This window comes from Struthio camelus, chromosome 34 (genome assembly GCF_040807025.1).
Source record: "Struthio camelus isolate bStrCam1 chromosome 34, bStrCam1.hap1, whole genome shotgun sequence".
Taxonomy (NCBI): Eukaryota; Metazoa; Chordata; class Aves; order Struthioniformes; family Struthionidae; genus Struthio; species Struthio camelus.
The window spans coordinates 1,165,708-1,185,992 of NC_090975.1; the positions used below are offsets into that span (position 1 = coordinate 1,165,708).

The 20,285-nt window shown below is 68.0% G+C and overlaps 4 protein-coding genes across 7 annotated transcripts; 3 read left to right on the top strand and 1 right to left on the bottom strand.

Annotated features, from left to right (window-relative positions):
• Window positions 1–146: 146 nt before the first annotated feature.
• ZSWIM9 (zinc finger SWIM-type containing 9) lies at window positions 147–4,292 on the bottom strand. Of its 2 annotated transcripts, none has more exons than XM_068923530.1 (2): window positions 3,337–4,292; window positions 147–1,647 (listed from the first exon to the last, which is right to left on the bottom strand). In XM_068923530.1, the coding sequence occupies exons 1-2, from the start codon at window positions 3,582–3,584 to the stop codon at window positions 288–290; spliced, it is 1,608 nt and encodes a 535-aa protein (XP_068779631.1). In that variant the 5' UTR covers window positions 3,585–4,292; the 3' UTR covers window positions 147–287. The 2 variants fall into 2 exon arrangements, with proteins under 2 accessions (XP_068779631.1, XP_068779633.1); XM_068923532.1 differs by having other exon boundaries at window positions 2,761–3,556.
• A 1,203-nt stretch (window positions 4,293–5,495) lies between these two features.
• LOC138063684 (serine/threonine-protein kinase SBK2-like) lies at window positions 5,496–10,699 on the top strand. Its single transcript, XM_068923540.1, has 4 exons — window positions 5,496–5,634; window positions 7,113–7,262; window positions 8,327–8,529; window positions 9,715–10,699. Exons 2-4 carry the CDS (start codon window positions 7,115–7,117, stop codon window positions 10,420–10,422), a joined length of 1,059 nt encoding a protein of 352 aa, XP_068779641.1. The 5' UTR covers window positions 5,496–5,634; window positions 7,113–7,114; the 3' UTR covers window positions 10,423–10,699.
• A 441-nt stretch (window positions 10,700–11,140) lies between these two features.
• LOC138063679 (zinc finger protein 628-like) lies at window positions 11,141–16,655 on the top strand. Its single transcript, XM_068923460.1, has 2 exons — window positions 11,141–11,225; window positions 12,073–16,655. The coding sequence occupies exon 2, from the start codon at window positions 12,083–12,085 to the stop codon at window positions 15,425–15,427; it is 3,345 nt and encodes a 1,114-aa protein (XP_068779561.1). The 5' UTR covers window positions 11,141–11,225; window positions 12,073–12,082; the 3' UTR covers window positions 15,428–16,655.
• Window positions 16,656–16,738: 83 nt separating this feature from the next.
• NAT14 (N-acetyltransferase 14 (putative)) lies at window positions 16,739–20,213 on the top strand. Of its 3 annotated transcripts, none has more exons than XM_068923559.1 (3): window positions 16,739–16,803; window positions 17,543–17,705; window positions 17,927–20,213. In XM_068923559.1, exons 2-3 carry the CDS (start codon window positions 17,628–17,630, stop codon window positions 18,452–18,454), a joined length of 606 nt encoding a protein of 201 aa, XP_068779660.1. In that variant the 5' UTR covers window positions 16,739–16,803; window positions 17,543–17,627; the 3' UTR covers window positions 18,455–20,213. The 3 variants fall into 3 exon arrangements, with proteins under 3 accessions (XP_068779660.1, XP_068779662.1, XP_068779661.1); XM_068923561.1 differs by having other exon boundaries at window positions 16,752–16,803; window positions 17,546–17,705; XM_068923560.1 differs by lacking the exon at window positions 16,739–16,803 and having other exon boundaries at window positions 17,406–17,705.
• Window positions 20,214–20,285: the final 72 nt, after the last annotated feature.

Sequence of the window (20,285 nt, forward strand, 5' to 3'; positions counted from 1 at the left end):
GGACACAGCTGCAGGCACCCGGCTCTGGGCACCCACTCCATGTGCCTGGGATGGATAAGAGTTATGGGCACCCACTCCATCCACCTGCAGCTGACCCCTCCACGCACCCAGGGTAAAGAAAATGGGGAAGAAAAGAGGCCCCTGGCTGGCATCCAAAAGGCCTTTTATTGGGGGGGAAGTCTAGGAAGCTGCTACCTCCAAAGCCCGCTACGGGCAGCATAGTCCATGTCCCAGCAGCACTTGCAGGTGCTCACCCGCCTGCCACCTACCCTGGGATGCGGGGGGGGCTAGGAGGCATCCTGCCCCTCGAGGTCCAGAGGCGAGGGCAGCAGCCTGGGGTCATAGAGGGGCTGGCCAGTCCAGAGACGGGCGGCGAAGACATGGCGACATGGCCGGCGGCTGGAGACGTAGATGGAGCAGCTGCAGGCAGCCAAGTCAGGGCTGACCACGAAGGAGCAGCCGCCGCCATGGAGGAGGAAACCATCGGGCACCTCGTCGACGTGGTAGTCGGCGTGCTTGGCCAGTCCCAGCTCCTCAGCCACCAGGGCTGCACTTTCGGGTGGGCAGGCAGCCCGGTACAGGTCCGAGACTCGCTCCTCATTGAGGGCGGCCACCTCCACCCGCAGCGCCTGGAGGTCCAGCAGCCCCCGGACACAGGCAGCCAGCCCCAGGGGCGGCCCCAGCGCTGAGCAGAGCTTCTGCCGATGGAAACTCATGTGCTCGAGGAAGGGGCAGTCACGGTTGCGCTCAAAGGCCCAGCACTCAGCCCACATGCCCTTGTTGTGGTGCCACGTCTCCAGGTAGTACTGCAGGAAGGTGAGGGGGGCCACGTCCTCCAAGTCACTCAGGTACTGGCTGTAGACGCGGGGCGAGCTGGCGTTGGCCATGTTGTGCAGCAGGTTGCGCACCTTGTCCTCCTTGGGGGCGGCAAGCTCGTGGGCCTTGCGGTAGAGCGCCTCGAGCACCTGGAGGCGGCAGATCTGGACGCGGGCACAGGGCAGCACCTCCTCGACAGCGTCCACGTCTGTGACACCCGCCCCCACCGTCAGGCACCGCACCTGGAGCTTGATGTCTGGGGCGCTCTGCACCAGCGAGGCCACGATGAAGAGGACGAGGTCAGGCACGCCACGGCGGGCCACGCAGTAGGCACACTCCCGCCCACGCCCGTTGGCGTCCTCGCAGAGCACAGAGTAGAGGTCGAACTCGCCATTCACGCAGGCCGCCCGGTCCATGTAGAGGCAGCGGGGAAAGCGCTGCACCAAGCTCCGCATGTGCGAGGTGGCCAGGAAGATGCTGTTGAGCACTGCCACGTCCTCCTGGAAGACCAGCTTGACTTTGGCCCCCGGGTCACTCTTGAAGAGCCCATCCAGTTGGCTCAGGAGCTCACACATGCCCTTGTCCTTGGCCTTGCTGTAGTCCTCCAGATTCCAAACCAGGTCGGGCGCCAGGAAGCGCTTGGAGACGCTGTTGGTGATGCGGATGGGCAGCCCCATGCTGGCCTCCAGCTGGTGCCTCTTGAAGTAGTGGGCGAACTCCACCTCGGAGAGGCGGTGGTTGTGCTCCAGGCTGGCCTCGATCACCACCAACCGGTCCTTCTTGGGGCCCAGGCGCAGCGTGACTGAAGCTGGACAGTCGATCTTCTCACTCCTGCGGGCACATGGGAGGAGCGTTAGTGTGGGGCTGAGCAGGGGGACAAAAAGGGAACTGACTGCCTGTGCTGGTGCACAGCTGGATCCAGGTACAGTCAAGATGGGCATCAGCCAGGGGAGCATGACAGTGTCGTCCCCATGTTGGGGGTGCTGCTGCAATGCAGTGCCAGGTCCTTGAGGCACAGCAGGCCTCCCCCAGTACATCAGGCTCCCACTCCGTGGCATGGTGCAGTGTCCAGCACTGTCCTGGGGCTGGGAGGGAGGACTGCAGTACAGCACTGTGCCAGATGTTCCCCCATGGGAGTGCAGAGCAACGGTGGGAGGCCCCCACCATGCTAGTGACACAGCGGTCAGGGGTGCAGTGCAGGGCAGTGCAGGAAGGGCTGGCAGCGCACGGTAGGGCAGTCCTACAGACTCTCCCTGAAAAACAGGAGCGCACAGCAACACAGTGCAACGCTGGTGGCCTGCTCACCCAGAGCAGTGCAGTGTAACACACGGCTGGAGGCTTATTCCCCGCACTGCAGTGCAACCTGGAGTTGTCCCCCCAGTGCTAGAGGGTCTCACCATCCAGTGCTTCCCCAGTGCAGTGCAATGCTGCAGGCCCATTCTGCTGGTGCAGTGCAATGCAACACTGGGAGCCCTCTGCGCCAGTGTAGTGCAGTGCTGAAAGCCTACTCCCCCGGTGTAATACAGTCCACAGGAACAGCAGAAGCCCACTTTGCCAGTGCAGTACAACACCAGAGGCCCCCTCCATCCAGTGCAGTGCAATGCTAGAGGCTGTCTCCATTTAGCACTTCCACAGTGTGGAGCAATGCAATGCAATGCTGGAGCCCTGCTTTGGCAGTGCACTGCAATGCTGGCAGCTCGTACCATCCAGTGCAATGCTGGAGGCCTGCTTTCCCAGTGCAGTGCAATGCTGGAAGCCCTCACCATCCAGTGCAGTGCAATGCAAAGTTGGAGGTCTGCCACCCTGGAGCAGTGTAGTGAAACACTCGTTGTCAAGTGCAGCGTAATGCGACACTGGAGGCCTGCTCCCCCGGTGCAGGGCAACACAATGCTGGATGCTCTTGCCATCCAGTGCAGCGCAATGCAATGCTGGAGGTCTGCTCACCTGGTGCACTGCAATGCTGGATGCTCTTGCTGTCCACTACAGTGGAATGCAAAACTGGAGGCTCTTGCCATCCAGTGCGACGTGACGCCGGAGGCTCCCGCCGCCCAGGGCAGTGCAACTGTGACAGTGGAGGCTCCCGCTGCCCAGCGCAGGGCAATGTGACTCCCGCCGCCCTGTGCAGTGCAATGCAACGCCGGAGGCTCCCGCCGCCCAGTGCAATATGACACAACGCCGGAGGCTCCCACCACCCAGTGCAGTGCAGTCTGACTCTCGCTGCCCAGTGCAGGGCAATGCAACACCAGAAGCTCCTACCACCCTGTGCTGTGCAATGCAACACTGGAGGCTGCTGCTGCCCAGTGCAGTGTGACACAACACTGGAGGCTTCTGCCACCCAGTGCAGTGCAATTCGATGCTGCACGCCCTCTCCGTGAGCACAGTGCTATGCAATGCAGCACAGGAGGATCCCCCCACAATCCAGTATACCCAATGCAGTGCAGCACAGTGCAGTGTTGGAGAACTCGCCCAGAGCAGCGCCAACCCCCCCACGCAGCGCAGCACCCACGAGCCCGCACTCACAGCCGGTTGCGCTGCACGGTGCTCTGGCCCACATAGGTGCCACTGTGCTTGCAGATGAGGCGCACGAAGCGGAAGCGCAGCGTCTCGGCTAGGCTGGGCTGGGCATGCAGCGGGTGCCGCCGCAGCGAGATGAGCGGCTTCAGGCTGGCAATGATGAAGAGCACTTTGTGCCGCTCGCACCACTCGTCGAAGAAGCAGCTGAACTCGTGCCACGTGTGGAACTCCCGGCCCAGCCCCAGCTCACCCATGGCAGAACTGGCAGGGCTCAGCTAGACCCAACTGGAACCAGGAGGGCCAAGCTAGAACCAAATGGTCTTGAACGGGCCCAACCAGACCGAGCTGGACCCAACCAGACCAAGCCAGACCTGCCTGGACTGAGCCAGATCTGTCCGATCCTGATCGAACCCAGCTGGGCTGAGCTGAACCTGACCAGACCATGCAAGACCTGACCTGTGTGGACCCTACCAGACCAAGCTAGACCCAATCAGACCAAACCCGACCCTAGAAGACTGAGCTGGACCTGACCAGACTGAGCGGGACCTGACTAAGCCAAAGCTGACGACCGAGCCGGACCGGATCAGACCCGGATAAGTCAAACCTGGCTGGCCCGGGCCAGCCCTGACTGGACTGGGCCGGCCCGGGCCAGACCTGCCTGATCTGGACCGAACAGGAGCGGCCCTGGGCGACACCGGGCACAGCCCCAGGCCCGGCCCGAGGCCTGACCTGACCGGGCCTGGCCCGGCCCGGCTCGGCTCGACAGTCTGGGCCGCCCTGGCACGCTCCCACTCCCGCTCCTGGCCCTCTCCCTGGCCCGGCTCGGCCCTAGTCTTGGCTCCGGTCCCGGTCCCGGTCCCGGTTCCGGTCCCGGTTCCGCTCCCGGTTCCGGTTCCGCTCCCGGCTCCCCTCCGCGCTCCCCTCCGGGCTCCCCTCCGCGCTCCCCTCCGGGCTCCCGTCCGGCCCCGCCGCGCGCCGCGTCCCGGAGCTGCCCCGCCCCCTCCCGTTCCCACAATCCCCCGCGCCGCCCCGCCCCGACGGCGGCCCAGAGGGGGCGTGGTGACGGAGCCCGCCGAAACGGGGGCGCCCCGGAAACGCAGACTTCACCCTACGAGCTCTCCCCCTCCCGCAGACCAGGATCCCCAAACTGGGACCCTCCCCGGCAGGGTCCCCCTAAAAGGGACTCCAAAAGGGGAGTCCCCCATGGGGCCCTACACAGGGACCCCCCCCCCCGCACATGGACCCCCTGCTACAGGCCCTCCCCCTGATCAGGACCCCCAAACTCAGACACCTCCCCCGACAGGGACCCCCTAAAGGGACCCGAAATGGCATCCCTCCCCCAGACAGGGGCCCCCTAAAGGGACCCGAAATTACATCCACCCCCCCCAGACAGGGACCCCCTAAAGGGACTCCCCTGCAGGGACCCCCCCACGCCAATGGACTCTCTAAGGGGATGCCGAATAGAGACCCCCCCATGGGGCCCTATACAGCCCCCCCACCAGACAGGGCCCTCCCCCAACAGACACCCTGAAACATGGACCCCCCGCACAAGCCCCCGCCCAAACAGGGACCTCCCCCAACAGGGACCTCCTAAAGGGGCTCGCTACAGGTAGTCCACATAGGGACTCCCCCATGGGACTCCCTGAAGGGACCCCAAATAGAGACCCCACATGGGGCCCTATACAGCCCCCCCCCCACAGGGACTCCCGGACACACAGACCCCTCCCCCACAGGGACCCCTCTGAAACATCGGACCCTCCCCAGCACACAGAACCCCAACACAGACTCCCCAGACAGGACCCCTCCCCAAACAGCAGCCCCCCCATCCCTCCCCACAGGCCCACGCAGACCCACCCCTGTGTACCTATACACGCGTGTGCTGCACACGCGCACACGCAGGTACGTGGAGACACATGAGCGGACATAGGCGTGCCTGTCTGCACACACACAGGCGCACACAAGCGTGCATCTCCCTGTGCACGCTCACACGCACACACTCGTGCACACACACTCACACACACACACTCACGCACACACGCACACACATATGCCCCTATATTCACACGCACACGCGTGTCACACTGCCCCATCGCCCAGGACCTGGGAGAGCCCAACACGTGTCTGTGGCCACGGGGCACCCATGGGTGCCTCCCCAAGCTCTGCCCCTATCGCCCCCCGCCCCCACCCACGCAGGGACCCAGGCATCCGGGGGGCGTCTCCGGGGAGGGGGGGCTAAAAATAGCCCCGCGCAGCGGTGCCTGCTGTTCCCGGACTGGGACTGCAAGGCTGGAGCCACAGGGGCAGGTAGGGCCAGGGGAGCAAATCAGGTTGTGGGGTGCAAATCAGGGTGGGGGGGGGGAGGGGGGAGGGCAGGAGGGGACAGGCAGGGCCCAGAGGGCAAATCTGGGCAATGGGTGCAAATCTGGGCTGGGGGATAAGTAGGGCTGGGGGGAGGGGCAAATTGGGGCTGAAGGAGCAGGTAGGGCCAGAAGGGAAGTAAATCTGGCCGGGGGGGGGGCAAATAGGGCAAGGGGGCAAGTAGGACTGGGGGGACAAATCTGGATAGGTGGGGCAGGTAGGGCCCAGGGGGCAAATCTGGGCAGTGGGTGCAAATCTAGGCTGGAGATATCAGGTAGGGCTAGGGGGTGCAAATCTGGGGCTAGGGGACAAGCAGGGCTGGGGGGCAAATTTGTCTACATCTAGGGGGCAGTTAGGGCTGGGGGGGCAGATTAGAGTAGGTGGGTAGGTTGGGCTGGGGGGGCAAATCTGGGGCTGGCGGGGTAGGTGGGGCTGGGGGTGGGAGGCAAATCTGCTTAGAGCAGGGGCAGGTATGACCCTGCAGCACCTCCTGCCCAGCCAGGATGCATGAGTCCCCCCTGGGCCCCTGGGGGGGGGGGGGGGGCGGTGGCAGGGGTGGCAGAGGGCCAGGACACCTGGGTCCTATTTCGGGGGTGTTGCTCGGTGGGCAAGTGAGAAGGGGCCAAGAGGAGGGGCCACGTGCCTCTGGGTGCCCCAGAGTGCTCATGCTGTGCCCCAGGGTGCCCTATGGTGCCCCATGGTGCCCATGGTGTGGGGTGCCTCATGGTGAGTGGTGCTACATGGTGACCCCGGGTGGCCTGAGGGTGCCCATGCTGTGCCCCTGGGTGCCACAGGGTGCTCATAGTTTGAGGTGCCACAGGGTGCTCCACAGTGACCATGCTATAGAGTGCTTCAGGGTGCCCATGACTTGCAGTGCCCCTGCTGTACCCCAGGGTGCCAACAGTGTTCCCCAGGGTGCTCCATGATGCCTATAGGGTGGGGTGCCTATGCTGTGCTCCAGGATGCCCCAAGGTGCCCCACGGTGCAGACAGTGCCCGCACCATGGGTGTTTGTGCCATGGGTGCTCTCAGTGTCTGCGCCGTGGGTGCCCACACCATGGGTGCCTGTGCCATAGGTGCTCGCAGTGCCCACACCATGGACGCTTGTGCCAAGGGTGCTCACAGTGCTCGTGCCATGAGTGCTCATGCCAGAGGTGCTCATGCCATAGGTGTTCTCAGTGTCTGCATTGTGGGTGCCCACACCATGGGTGCTTGTGCCGTGTGTGCTCACAGTGCCCATGCCATGAGTGTTCATGCCAGAGGAGCTCGTAGTGCCCTCACCATGGGTGTTTGTGCCATGGGTGCTCACAGTGCTTGCGCTATGGGTGCTCATGCCATGGGTGCTTGCATTGCTGACACTGTGAGAGGCCACATGATGGGTGCTCACAGCGCCCACGCCGTGGGTGCGTGTCCCTGTCCCCGCAGCCATGGCACTGGCACAGTGGCTGGACGAGCTGACGGCGTTGACGGCGCAGAACCTGCCCTGCCTGGAGGTGTCGGAGACCTACCGAGTGCTGGGGCTGCTGGGCCAGGGTGCCTTCGGCCACGTGGTCCTGGCCCTGCACCAGCAGCGGGGTACGGCTGGGCTGGGGTGGGGGTGTGATGGGGGTGTGTCATGTGCTGGTGGGGTGTGATGGGAGCTGCTGGGTGCGGGTCCTCCCCCCCAGCCCTGCTGAATGTGTGGGTGAACTGGAGTACAGGGTGTGTTGGGGTCTGATTGGTGCTGCAACCCCCAGGGATGCCCCCCAGCCCTGAAATTTGTGGCCACATGGGGTATGCGGTGAGGTGTGATAGGCTGTGAAGGGGATGTGATGGTGGGGTGAGGGGGATGTGATAGGGGTGTGATGGGGGGGTGTAATGATGGGGGTGTGATGGGCTCTTTTCTCCCTGCCATGGGACCCCTTTGGCCCTGAATTTCAAGGCAAAGCAGGGCATGGGGGAGCACGGGGCTGTGATAGGGGTATGATGGGGGAGAGGGGTTGATGAGGGGGGTGACAGTCGAGTGAGTGGGGTGTGATGGCGAGGGGAGAGTTGACAGGTTCTGCTTCTCCATCCCTTGGGTCCCCGCTGGCCCTCAAGGGCCTGGGGATATTTGTGGGTGCAGTGGGGTGCGATTAGGGGGTGACAGGTAGCGGATTGTTATTAGGGCTGTTATGGGAGTGTGACTGGTATTGATGGAGGTGTGATGGGAGGGTGAGGGGAGGTTGATGGGGTGCTAACAGGGGTGATGAGGATGGCACAGGGGTGTCACGGGTTCTTAATATCCATCCACCCCTGAGGACCCCATTGGCCCTAAAGTTTGTGACCAAGCAGGGGTGTATGTGGGCAAAATGGGGTGTGATTGGGGGTGACCAGGGGGTGTATGATTGCGGTGTGATTGTCCCCTTGGGCCCCTGCCGGGACCTCTTTGGCCCTGAAGTTCGTAGCTGAGCACTGCGCAGGGGTGCGCTTGGGTGCTGAGGGGGCGCGACAGGAGTATGACGGGCCCCTCGCCCCCAAGGGGACCCCGCTGGCCCAGCAGTTCATGGCCAAGCAGGGCATTGGGGGAGGGTGCGTTCAATGAGATGTGACAGAGGTGTGATCGGCATTGACAGGGGTGTGACAGGGGTGTGACGGGCTCTTTGTGCCCCCCCCCCCAGGGACCCCGCTGGCCCTGAAGTTCGTGGCCAAGCGGGCAGGGGGGCTCGAGGCCTTCCTCTCCGAGTACTGCATCGCCCTGAGCCTGGCAGCCCACCCCTGCGTGGCGGGCGCCCTGGGCATCGCCTTCCAGACCCCCCGGCACTACGTCTTCGCCCAGGAGCTCGCCCTGGCCCGGGACCTCTTCTCTATCCTCCAGCCTGAGGTGGGCTGCGGCGCTGGGGGACTGGGAGCACTGGGAGAGGGGCACAGGGGGGCACCGGGGGAACTGAGGGACAGGAGGGCTGGAGACACTGGGGGCAATGGTGGGACTGGAGGTAGGAGGGCTGGGGGCAGTGCGGGTAGGGGGGCCTGAGGGTGCTGGGGCCCATGGGGGCACTTGGGAGACTGAGGGGCAGGAGCACTGGGGGACTGGGAGCACTGGGGGAGGGGCATGGGGGGGCACCGGGGGAACTGAGGGACAGGAGGGCTGGAGACACTGGGGGACTGGGAGCACTGGAGGCAGGAGGGGGCTCAGGGACAGGAGGGCTGGGAGCAGTGCAGGGGATTGGGAGAACAAAGGAAGCTTCCAGAGGGGTCCAAGAGCGAAACTGGGGTGGGGGAGACTAGGAGAAACTGGGAGCACTGGGGACCAGGAATCCATGGACAGAGGGGGCACTAGGAGCACTGGGGCCCAGGGGTTGTGGGACATAGGGGCATTAGGGTGCAGGGGCACTGGGGGCACTGGGAACACTGAGGATGGGGGAATGCAGGGCACTAGGTGCACTAGGGTATGAGGATACTGGGGGCACTGGGGCCCATGGCTGCAGCAGCACTGGGGGACCAGGGAATCTGGGGCAGTAGGTGCATGAGGGTGCAGGGACACTGGGTGCACCGGGAGCACTAGGGACCAGGGGCACTGGGCAAACGGGACAGGGGACACTGAGGCACTGGGTACACTGGAAGCACTAAGAACCGGAGCGCTGGATGCACTGGGGACCGGGACCACTGGGTGCACCAGGAGCACTGGAGACCAGGAGAACTGAGTGTGCTGGGGATGAGGGGCACTAGGCAAACAGGAAGGACTTGGGACCAGGGATACTGGGTATACTGGGATCATTGGGAAGTAGGGGCACCAGGAACACTGGAGAGCAGGAGTACTGGGTGCACCCTGGGGACCAGGGGCATTAGGCACACTGGATGCACAGGGGACCAGGGGCACTGGGCACAAAGGGCGCCCTGGGGACCACTAGCACTGGAGCATTGGGGGCACTGGGGACCAGGGCACTGGGTGCAATGGGGACCACAGGCCCTGGGCACATAGGGTGCGCCAGGGGCCAGGGTCACCAGGCACACAGGGGCTGGGTGCAGCGGATGCCACCCGCCGCGTGCCACAGCAGGGCTGCCGCAGGTCGGGGTGCCCGAGGTGCGGGTGCGGCGCTGTGCCCTGCAGCTGGCCAGCGCCCTGGACTTCATGGGGGCCAAGGGGCTGGTGCACGGCGACGTCAAGCCCGACAACGTGCTGCTGCTGGACCCCGAGTGCCGGCGGGTGAAGCTGAGCGACTTCGGGCAGAGCCGGCCGCTGGGCCGCCCCGTGGAGCGCCCGTCGGCCCCGCTGCCCTACGCGCCGCCCGAGCTGTGCAGCCTGCCGCCGGGCCGCCACCTGCCTGCCCAGCCCAGCCTCGACGCCTGGGCCTTGGGCGTCCTCCTCTTCGTGGCCCTCACCGGCTACTTCCCCTGGGCTACGGCCACCGACCGCCACTACCGGGCCTTCGAGCGGTGGCTGCGGGACCCGGAGGGCCGGCGGCCCTGCCCGCCTCGCTGGCACCGCTTCAGCCCTCTCGCCCGCAGCCTGCTGCGGGGGCTGCTAGCCCCTGAGCCGGCCCACCGCAGCCCCCCACGTGCCGTGCTGCCGGCCGTGCGGCGGCCCTGGCTGCAGCCAGCCCCCGCGGCCGCCTCGGAGACCACCCTGGTGGCTCCGGATGTCACACTGGTGGCCCCAGGGGCGACCTCGGCAAAGGCCCCGGACATCACCATGGTGCCCCCAGCAGTGGCCCCGATGGTGGCCCCAGGGGGGACTAGGGGGTTGGCCCCTGTGGAGCCGGGTGGGGGGCCCTGAGCTGCCCCCCCCAGCTCCGGCCCTCCAGGGTGCAGGAAGAGGCTGAGGGTGGGTAGAGGGGGTGTGAAGTATGGTACGTTTGTGCAAGGCGATGTGAAAAGGGGTGTGTGTTTGCAAGGGGAGTGTGAAAGAGGGGTGGGGAGGGGCGTACAGGGGTGTAGGTGTGTTTGTGAGGGGTTGCAGCATGTGTGTGTGTGTGTGTCTGTGTGTGTGTGTAGGGGTGCGCAGGCAGGCTCGCAGGGGCACTGCCTGTAATTAAAGGTGTGACGTTCTCCCCAGCTTAGGCTCCTTCCTCCCCAAGGGCACCCCGGGGAGACGAGCGCCCGAGGGGCTCCAGGCACCCTGCCCCATCCTGGGGGCTGCGGGCCCCGCCGAGGGCTGGGGCTGGCCCCACAGGCCAGGCTATGCCTGGCCATGAGCCCTGGTGTCCCCCCTTCCGGTGCTCCGGTGCCCGGGTTCCCTTCCCCGCTGCCTGGTGCCCACGCGGTATCCCCCTCCATGCCGGTGCCCCGCGACCCGGTGTCCCGCGCTGCCCCCCCCCCACCCCGACCCTGCCCCCCGGCCGGCGCCAAGATGGCGGCGCCACGGACTCCAACTCCCAGGCGGCGCCGCGCGCTGGGCGGCGGCCAATGGGCGCGCGCGGCGGGGGCGGGGCGGGGCCTCGCGCGGCGCGGCCGTTGGCGTGCGCGCCGCCGGGGGTGGGTGTCTGCCGGCGGGGGCCGCCGGGAGGCCGCAGCGGCCCCTCCCCCGCCGCGGGAAGGGCCCGGGGCACCGGCGGCCGCGGGGGGCCCGTCCTCGCCCAGGTGAGGGCGCGCGGGGCCGCGGCGGGCGGAGGGGCGGCCTTCGAGTGGGGGGCGGAGGGGGGGGAGGCCTTTGGGGCTGCCGCCACCTTAAAGGCGCAGGCGCCTGCGCAGAACGCGGAGGGGTGTGTGTGTGTGTGTGGGGAGGAGCCTTAAAGGGAACGCGGCCACCGTGCCCCGGGTGTTTCTTGTCCGCCGACGCGGCGGGGGAGGGGCGCGCGGACCTGCGCCGAGCCGCGGCAGGGGCAGCCGCCAGGTGCCGACCCCGCCCACCGTCTGGCCCCGCCCACCGCCGTGGCCTGCCTCAACCCTGCTCCTGGCCCCGCCCACAGCCCTAGCCCTGGCCCGGCCACCGACAGGCCTGCCCCTGCCACCCCCAGCGCCTGGCCCCGCCCACCGACAGGCCTGCCCCTGCCACCCCCAGCGCCTGGCCCCGCCCACCGACAGGCCTGCCCCTGCCACCCCCAGCGCCTGGCCCCGCCCACCGACAGGCCTGCCCCTGCCACCCCCAGCGCCTGGCCCCGCCCACCGACAGGCCTGCCCCTGCCACCCCCCTCGCCTGGCCCCGCCCACTGGCGGGCCTGCCTCTGCCCCACCCGTGCCTGGCCCCACCTACAGCCTGTGTCTGGCCCCGCCCACCACCTTGGCCTGCCTCTGCCCCCCCCGCATCTGGCCCCGCCCACAGCCCACGCTTGGCCCCGCCCCCGTGGCCCCAAGTCGGGCCGGGGTCGGCACCCATCTCCAGGGCCGGGGCGCCTTGGCGCCCGGCCGGAGCCTGACCCTGGCGCGGGGCCGCGGTCAGCCCTGCGGCGCCCCGAGACGCTCGCCCAGCTCGGCCCTGTCCCCGCAGGGCCGGCGCCATGGTGGGAGCCCAGCAGCTGGAGCTGGCCGAGATGCAGCCCGGCCCGGCGGCGGCGGCGGCGAGCGGCGGCGAGCACCAGTATGAGTGCCTGGAGTGCGGCAAGGTCTTCAAATGGTCGTCGCGCCTCATCCACCACCAGCGCACGCACACGGGCGAGCGGCCCTACAAGTGCTCCGAGTGCCCCAAGGCCTTCAAGGGCTCCTCGGCGCTGCTCTACCACCAGCGCAGCCACACGGGCGAGCGGCCCTACAAGTGCTCCGAGTGCGGCAAGGCCTTCAAGCGCTCCTCGCTGCTGCAGATCCACCAGAGCGTCCACACGGGGCTGCGGGCTTTCAAGTGCGCGCTCTGCGGCATGGCCTTCAAGTGGTCTTCACACTACCAGTACCACGTGCGCCAGCACACGGGCGAGCGGCCCTACAAGTGCACGGCCTGCGACAAGGCCTTCAAGAACTCCTCCAGCCTCCGCCGCCACCGCCACATCCACACGGGCGAGCGCCCTTACGTCTGCACGGCCTGCGGCAAGGCCTTCACCCAGTCCACCAACCTGCGGCAGCACCAGCGCATCCACACCGGCGAGCGCCCCTACGCCTGCGCCCAGTGTGGCAAGACCTTCACCCACTCCTCCAACCTGCTCCTTCACCAGCGCACCCATGCCGGCTCCCGGGCGCACAAGTGCCCGGCTTGCTCCAAGGCCTTCGTCTCGGACGCCTACTTGCAGAAACACCTGCAGACCCACGCCGCCCGTCCGCCCGGCAGCCCCTTGGCCCCACCGCCGCTCTTCCTGGCACCTCCCGAGGCCGTGGAGACAGTGGAGATGCTCTGGAAGTGCGGTGACTGCGAGCTGACCTTCAAGAGCGAGGAGCTGCTGCTGGGCCACCAGCAGAGCCATTTGGAGGTAGGGACACCCGGCCCGGGCCCTGGTGGTGACGAGGCGCCCACGGCGACGCACAACTGCCCCACGTGCGGCAAAGCCTTCAAGAACAGCTCTGGGCTGGCACGGCACCAGCACAGCCACACCGGCGAGCGTCCCTTCAAGTGCTCGGTCTGCGAGAAGACCTTCATGCAGCTGGCTAGCCTGCTGGGCCACCAACGCAGCCACCCCGCTGAGCAGCAGCTCATCCAGGCTGAGGCCGAGGTGACATGTCCCCAAACGGCGCCTGAGCCCGCCCAAGCCCCCGCCGAGCGCCCCTACCAGTGCACCGAGTGTGGCAAGGCCTTCAAGGGCTCCTCGGGGCTGCGCTACCACATGCGCGACCACACGGGCGAGCGACCCTACAAGTGCTCCGAGTGTGGCAAGGCCTTCAAGCGCTCCTCGCTGCTCTCCATCCACCAGCGGGTGCACACGGGGCTGCGAGCCTTCAAGTGCGCTGAGTGCGGCCTCACCTTCAAGTGGTCCTCACACTACCAGTACCACCTGCGGCTGCACACGGGCGAGCGCCCCTACGCCTGCCCGGACTGCCCCAAGGCCTTCAAAAACACCTCCTGCCTCCGTCGGCACCGGCAGCTGCACACGGGCGAGCGCCCCTACGCCTGCCTGGTGTGCGGCAAGGCCTTCACCCAGACCTCCAACCTGCGGCAGCACCAGCGCACCCACACCGGCGAGCGCCCCTATGCCTGCGCCCAGTGCGGCAAGACCTTCACCCACTCCTCCAACCTCCAGCTCCACCAGCGCACCCACTCCAGCGCCCGGCCCTACCAGTGCCCTGTCTGCTCCAAGGCCTTTGTCATGGCCTCCTACCTACAGCGTCACCTCCGCACCCATGCCGCTGGCCCCAAGGCGCCTGCCGCCCCCAAGGTGCCGCCCGTGCGAGATGGGTCCCACGTTCAGCCCGCTGCGCTCAGCTTGGAGGTGGGCAGCCCACCCACCGCCCCCAACGCCCAGACCTTCCTGCTGGTGCAGACGGCACAGGGCTTGCAGCTCATACCCAGTGTCCCCCACCCGCCGCAGAAGCTTATCCTCCTCCCTGCGCCGCAGCCAAAAGCTGCTAGCCCTGGCTTCGCCCTGCTGCCCGCACCACCCAGCAAAGCTGCCCCGCGCCGGCAGGAGAAGGGTCCGAAAGCGGTGGCGCCTGCCAACCCACCGCCGGCAGCCGGGCAGAGCATCCTGCTGGTGCCCAGTGCGGGGCAAGCCCTGCCCGGTGTGCAGATCCAGGCACTGGCGGGCGCTCAGCGGGCACCAGGCCTCGCACCTGGGGCCAGCGTCATCGTGCTGCAGAACGTCCCTGAGCAGCCGTCGGCAGAGGTGAGCGCCCTGCGGGTGCAGGCTCTGCCGGCACCGCCAGAGGTGGCCAGCGTCCAGCTGCAAGCCCTGCCGCAGCCCTCCGAGGTGGCCAGCGTCCAGCTGCAAACACTGCCGCAGCCCTCCGAGGTGACAAATGTGCAGCTCCAGGCCACCGAGGTGACAAATGTCCAGCTTCAAGCCCTGCCGCAGCCATCCGAGGTGACTAACATCCAACTGCAGGCCCTGCCGCAGCCCTCTGAAGTGACCGGTGTCCAGCTCCAGGCCACTGAGATGGCCAATGTGCAGCTCCAGGCCACCGAGGTGACAAACGTCCAGCTCCAAGCCCTGCCGCAGCCCTCCGAGATGCCCAACATCCAGCTCCAAGCCCTGCCGCAGCCCCCGGAGATGACAAATGTCCAGCTCCAAACCTTACCACAGCCCTCGGAGGTGACCGGTGTCCAGCTCCAATCCTTGCCGCAGCCCTCGGAGGTGACCAATGTCCAGCTCCAGACCCCCGAGGTGACGAACGTCCAACTCCAAACCCCCGAGGGCACCCGGGTGCAGCTCCAAACCCTGTCCCAACCCTCTGAGCCTGTGACAGGGCCGAGCCTGCCGAGCGGCCCCGAGCTGCGGGGTGCTGCGGGGCTGCCAGAGGGGCAGGACGTGATCGTGGTACAGAGCGGGCAGGGCGAGGAGCTGCTGGGGCCGGGGTCGGAGGTGGGCGGCTTGGCTGGGGTGCAGGACGTGCACCTGGAGATGCTGCAGACGGCCGAGGGGCTGCAGAACGTGCTGGTGCTGCGCGGCGCCGATGGCGAGCAGACGCGACTCTGCGTGCAGGAGGTGGAAAACCTGCCGGAGCTGCCGCCGGATGAGGCCCCTGGTGGGCAGAAACTCTTCATCATCCGCAGCGAGCCCACTTTGCAGGTGCTGGAGAATGTGCCGGGGGCCGGGGGCCAGCTCTCCGCGCAGGCGCGGGGGGCGCCCAGCAGCACTGGGGCAATGCCAGGGCCTGCTGGTGGTCCTGCCATGGTGCAGCTCCTGCCTGGCCCCCCGGCCCCGGACCTGCCCGCCATCCAGATCGTGCAGACGGTGCCCAGCGTCCAGCTGGTTCACACCTTCTGAGCGGGGCCCAACCCCAGGGCAGGACGCCGGGGTCCTCTCCACGGCCAGCCCTGGGCCCTGGGGTGCAGGAGCCACAGGGGGCTCAGCACCAGGACTCCTGGGTCCCTTGGGTGCTGGGGTGCGGGAGCTATGATGAACTCAGCACCAGGACTCTTGGATCTGCTCAGCAATGGGGTGCAGGAGCCATAGGCGGCTCAGCACCAGGACTCCTGGGTCCCTTGGGTGCTGGGGTGTGGGGGCCATGATGAGCTCAGCCCCAGGACTCCTGGGTACCCCTGTGCAGGTCCCCCAAGGAGAACTGAGCATCAGGACTCCTGGGTCCTCCCTCCATGGGGGTGCATGTCACAGGGCGGTCTGGCCTCCAGAGCACCCAGGTCCTCTTGCAAAGGCTGTATGACCTTGTGAGGGTCTGGGCTCCAGGACGCCTGGGTCCCCCCTGCACTGCGGTGTGTGCCCTGGGAGGGCCGGGCTCCAGGACGCCTGGGTCCCCCCTGCACTGCGGTGTGTGCCCTGGGAGGGCCGGGCTCCAGGACGCCTGGGTCCCCCCTGCGCTGGGGTGCGTGCCCTGGGAGGTCCGAGCACCGGGACGCCTGGGACCCCCCTGCACTGGGGTGCGTGCCCTGGGAGGTCCGGGCACTGGGACGCCTGGGTCCCCCCTGCACTGGGGTGTGTGCCCTGGGAGGTCCGGGCACTGGGACACCTGGGACCCCCCTGCACTGGGGTGCGTGCCCTGGGAGGTCCGGGCATTGGGACGCCTGGGTCCCCCCTGCACTGGGGTGTGTGCCCTGGGAGGTCCGGGCACTGGGACACCTGGGACCCCCCTGCACTGGGGTATGTGCCCTGGGAGGGCCGGACACCAGGACACCTGGGACCCCCCTGCACTGGGGTATGTGCCCTGGGAGGGCCGGGCACCAGGACACCTGGGTCCTCCCTGCACTGGGGTGCGTGCCCTGGGAGGTCCGGGCATTGGGACGCCTGGGTCCCCCCTGCACTGGGGGTTATGGGCTCCAGGACGCCTGGGTTCCCCCTGCACTGGGGTGCGTGCCCTGGGAGGGCCGGGCTCCAGGACGCCTGGGTCCCCCCTGCGCTGGGGGTTATGGGCTCCAGGACGCCTGGGTCCCCCCTGCGCTGGGGCGAGGACCCGCAGGAGGAGGGGGGTCGGAGGACGCCTGGCTCCTCCGGACACCTGGGTCCTCCCGGCGCGGCTCAATAAACGCTGCTGTCCCGGCGGGCGCTTCCTCCTTCCCTGTGCGCACGCGCAGGCGGGGCGGGGGGAGGGGGGGTAGAGGGAGGAGGGCACCCTGGCAACTGCCGCTAGGGGCGGGGCCGGCGGGCGGCGCCTGCGTGGTGCGGCGCGGCCCGGCCGCGGCTCGGCGGTGAGAGGCGCGGCGCGGCCTGGGCGGGTCCATCGGCGGCGGGGGGGGAGCGCGGCCGCCCCACGTGCCGGGGGCGGGGGGGGGGGAAGCGGGCCGTGCCACCGGACGGCGCGAGGGGGGCTGGGCGGCGGGGGGCAGCGGGCCGCACCACCGGGCGGGGCTGGGTGGGGGGGGCCGGTTGTACCACCGTTGCCAAAGGGCGGGGGCGAGGGAGGTGCTGAGGGTGGGGGACACTGGGAAGGATGGGGAGCAGTGGGGGGGGGACACTGGGTGTCACTGGGCGGCCCTGAAATCAGGCTGGGGGGCACTGGGGGGGGTTGGATCAGACTAGGGGGCCCTGAGGCCAGGATAGGGGACACTCGGGTGGCACTGTGATCAGACTGGGGGGCACTGGGGAGCCCTGAGTTTGGGGGGGGGCACTGGGGGGGGCTTGGATCAGACTAGAGGGCCCTGAGGCCAGGATAGGGGACACTGGGGTGGCACTGTGATCAGACTGGGGGGCACTGGGGGGGGGCTTGGATCAGACTAGGGGGCCCTGAGGCCGGGATAGGGGACACTGGGGTGGCACTGTGATCAGACTGGGGGGCACTGGGGGGGGCTTGGATCAGACTAGGGGGCCCTGAGGCCGGGATAGGGGGCACTCGGGAGGACATTGGGGCCAGATGTCACTGGGTGACCTGAGGTCAGGCTGGGGGACAGTATGGGAGGGGGGTACCGGAGGTCACTGCTGCCCTCACAGCAGGACGACCCGGGGGAGCCGGGAGGGGGGTGCCACCCCCTGACCCCCGCGGCGCAGCATCCTGGCAGCCCAGCACACCTCCACCATGCCAGCGTCCGCCGCCCCGCTCACCATCCGTCCCATGCGGCCCGACGAAGCCCCCGCCGTCCTGCAGCTGCTCCAGGTGCGCCCTGCCCCGGGGCACCCTAGGGTGCCTTTGCAACCAGCCCCCAATGATGCACCCTGGGGTGCCTGCAACTGCCTATGGGTGCCTTGCAACCTGCCCCTACGGTGCCCCCAGTTGCCCCAACGTGTGTACCCTGGGGTGTGCCCTTATGGTGTACCCTTGGGTACCCCTGCACCCCCCCCCCCCAACGCCCCCGTTTCCCTTTGTGTTTTCCCCAGGACGCCTTCCAGGACGCCGAGACCCGCCTGATCCTGCACGTGCTGACGCGGCCCCCTGCCCTGCTGCTGCTGGCGGTGGCCAGCAGCGCCCTGCGCCTGCTGCTGGGCTCGCTGCCCGCCGCCCTGCTGCTGCCGCTGGCGCTGAGCGGGGCCCTGCTCAAGGCGGCTGCCTGGCGCGGGCCCCACCGGCGGCCCCTGCCCGCCGCGGGGCTCTGGGTGGCCGTGGCCCCCGGCGAGGCGGCGGTACGCGGCTGCGCTGCCCTGGAGCCCCGCGCCAGCGAGGAGGAGGCCGAGCTCTCCCGCTTGGCCGTGGGCCGCCGGCACCGGCGCGCCGGCGTTGCCCGCCGTCTCCTCGCCTTCCTCGAGGGCCGGGCCCGGGCGCAGGGCTACGAGCGCTTGGTGCTGCGGGTGCCCGCCGGCGCCCCAGCCGCCCGGGCTCTGCTGGAGGGCGCCGGGTACCGCCGGCGCAGCGGCCCCCGCGCCTGGCTGGGCTGCGCTGTGCTGCACGAGTTCAGCAAGGAGCTCTAGCGCCCGGGGGTGCTGCCCCCTCTGCCCGCGCACCCGCCAATAAACCCACCCCCCTGCCCCGGCACCCACCCACCTTGGCTCCCGCTCCTCCTTGCGTCACCCTGGGGTGGTGGGCAGGGTGGGGGGGCCCCTGCATGGTGCTGCTGGCACCCAGTGTCGCCCTGTGACGCCCATATTGCCCCCAGGATGGCCCTGATTGTCCCCCTCAGTATGACCCAATGATTCCCCCAGTGTGGCCCACTGACTCCCAGTATGGTCCCGTTGTTCCCTTCGGATATGGCCCTGTCATGTCCAATATGGCCCTGCTGATGCCCCCAGTGTGGCCCCAACGTCCCCCCAGTCTGACCCAATGGCTCCCACTATGTCCCCAGTGTTCCCCTCTGATATGGCCTGATGATTCCCATTATAGCCCCGCTGGTTCGCCAGTCAGCCATGCTGACCCCAGGGTACAGCCACGCTGCGCCCCCCAGTATGACCCTATGACCCCCCCCCCCCAAGTGTAGCCCACTGTTCTCCCAGTACTGCCCTGCTGTGCCCCCTGTTTGTCCCCACTGGGCAACGGTGGCACATGTGCATGTGTGGCTTTGTGTGTTCCTCCATTCATGTGTGCATACAACGCCAGGACATGCGACCACGCACATGTGGCCGTGCCGTGGCAGGGCACGTGTGAACGTGTGGCCATGCGCCAGCAGTATGCATGCATTTGTGCACACGTGGCCATGCCGTGGCAGGGCCTGTGCGCATGTGGCCGTGCACCGGCAGTGCAAGCGCGTTTGTGCATGTGTGGCTGTGTCATGGCAGAGCATGTGTGTGCGTGTGGCCGCGCAACAGCAGTGCATGTGCACTCGTGCACGTGTGGCTGTGCAAAGGTGGGGGGGGGTGTGCACGGGTAGCCATGCAACAGAAGGGTATGTGCATGCGTAGCTGTGCAAAGGCAAGGCGTGTGCGTCTGTGCATGTGGCTGTGCAAGGGCAGGGCGTGTGCGTCTGTGCACGTGGCCGTGCAACAGCAGGGCGTGCGCCTCTGCCCGTGCGGACAGCAAGGCGCGTGGGCGCGTGTGCGCCAGTGCACGTGTGTCCCCGGGGTGTCAGGCTGTGCGTGGCGCCCAGCTCTTCCAGCCTTAACCCTTGCATGCCCGGGCCGTGGCTGGGCCGGGCTGGGAGGAAGATGCTGCACCTGAGTGTCCCTGGTGACTGGAGCATCCAGGGGTCTGTGCACCCCCCCCCAGACCACGTTGCACCCCATCCTGCTGCCAGCCCAGCCCCGTGCGTGGGGGGCGAGTGACGTCGTGTCCCCACACTCCCCAGGAACGGCTGAGCCGGACGCACTGAGTCATCCTTGGCCCGGCTGCTGAGCCGGCTGCGCGGCCCCATCCGCCCTCCCCTCCCTGCAGCGCCGGCGCCCAGCGCCCCTCACCCGGCACCCGCTGCCCACCATGCCCCTGACCCTGCTACTCCTTGGTGAGTGCCAGCCCCAGGCATGGGCAGGGGGCATGGCCAGATCCTGCCCTGCTGGTGGGAATGGCTCTGCCAGCACTGCACGGGCACTGCACAGGCACTGCATGGGCATGGGCACAGCACTGGCATGGGGGGGGGCTGGGTGCTATGCTGGGTGCTCGATGGGCACAGCATGGCCACTGCAAGGGCACTGCAAGGGTACAGCATGGGTATGGCACAGCATGGCCACTGCAAGGGCACTGCAAGGGCACAGCATGGGTATGGCAGGGCGGGGCTGAGCCCTGCACTGGGTACTGCACGGACACTGCATGGGCATGGCACAGCATGGGTAGGGCACTGGGCACAGGTGTGGCAGGGGGCTGAGCACTTCACTG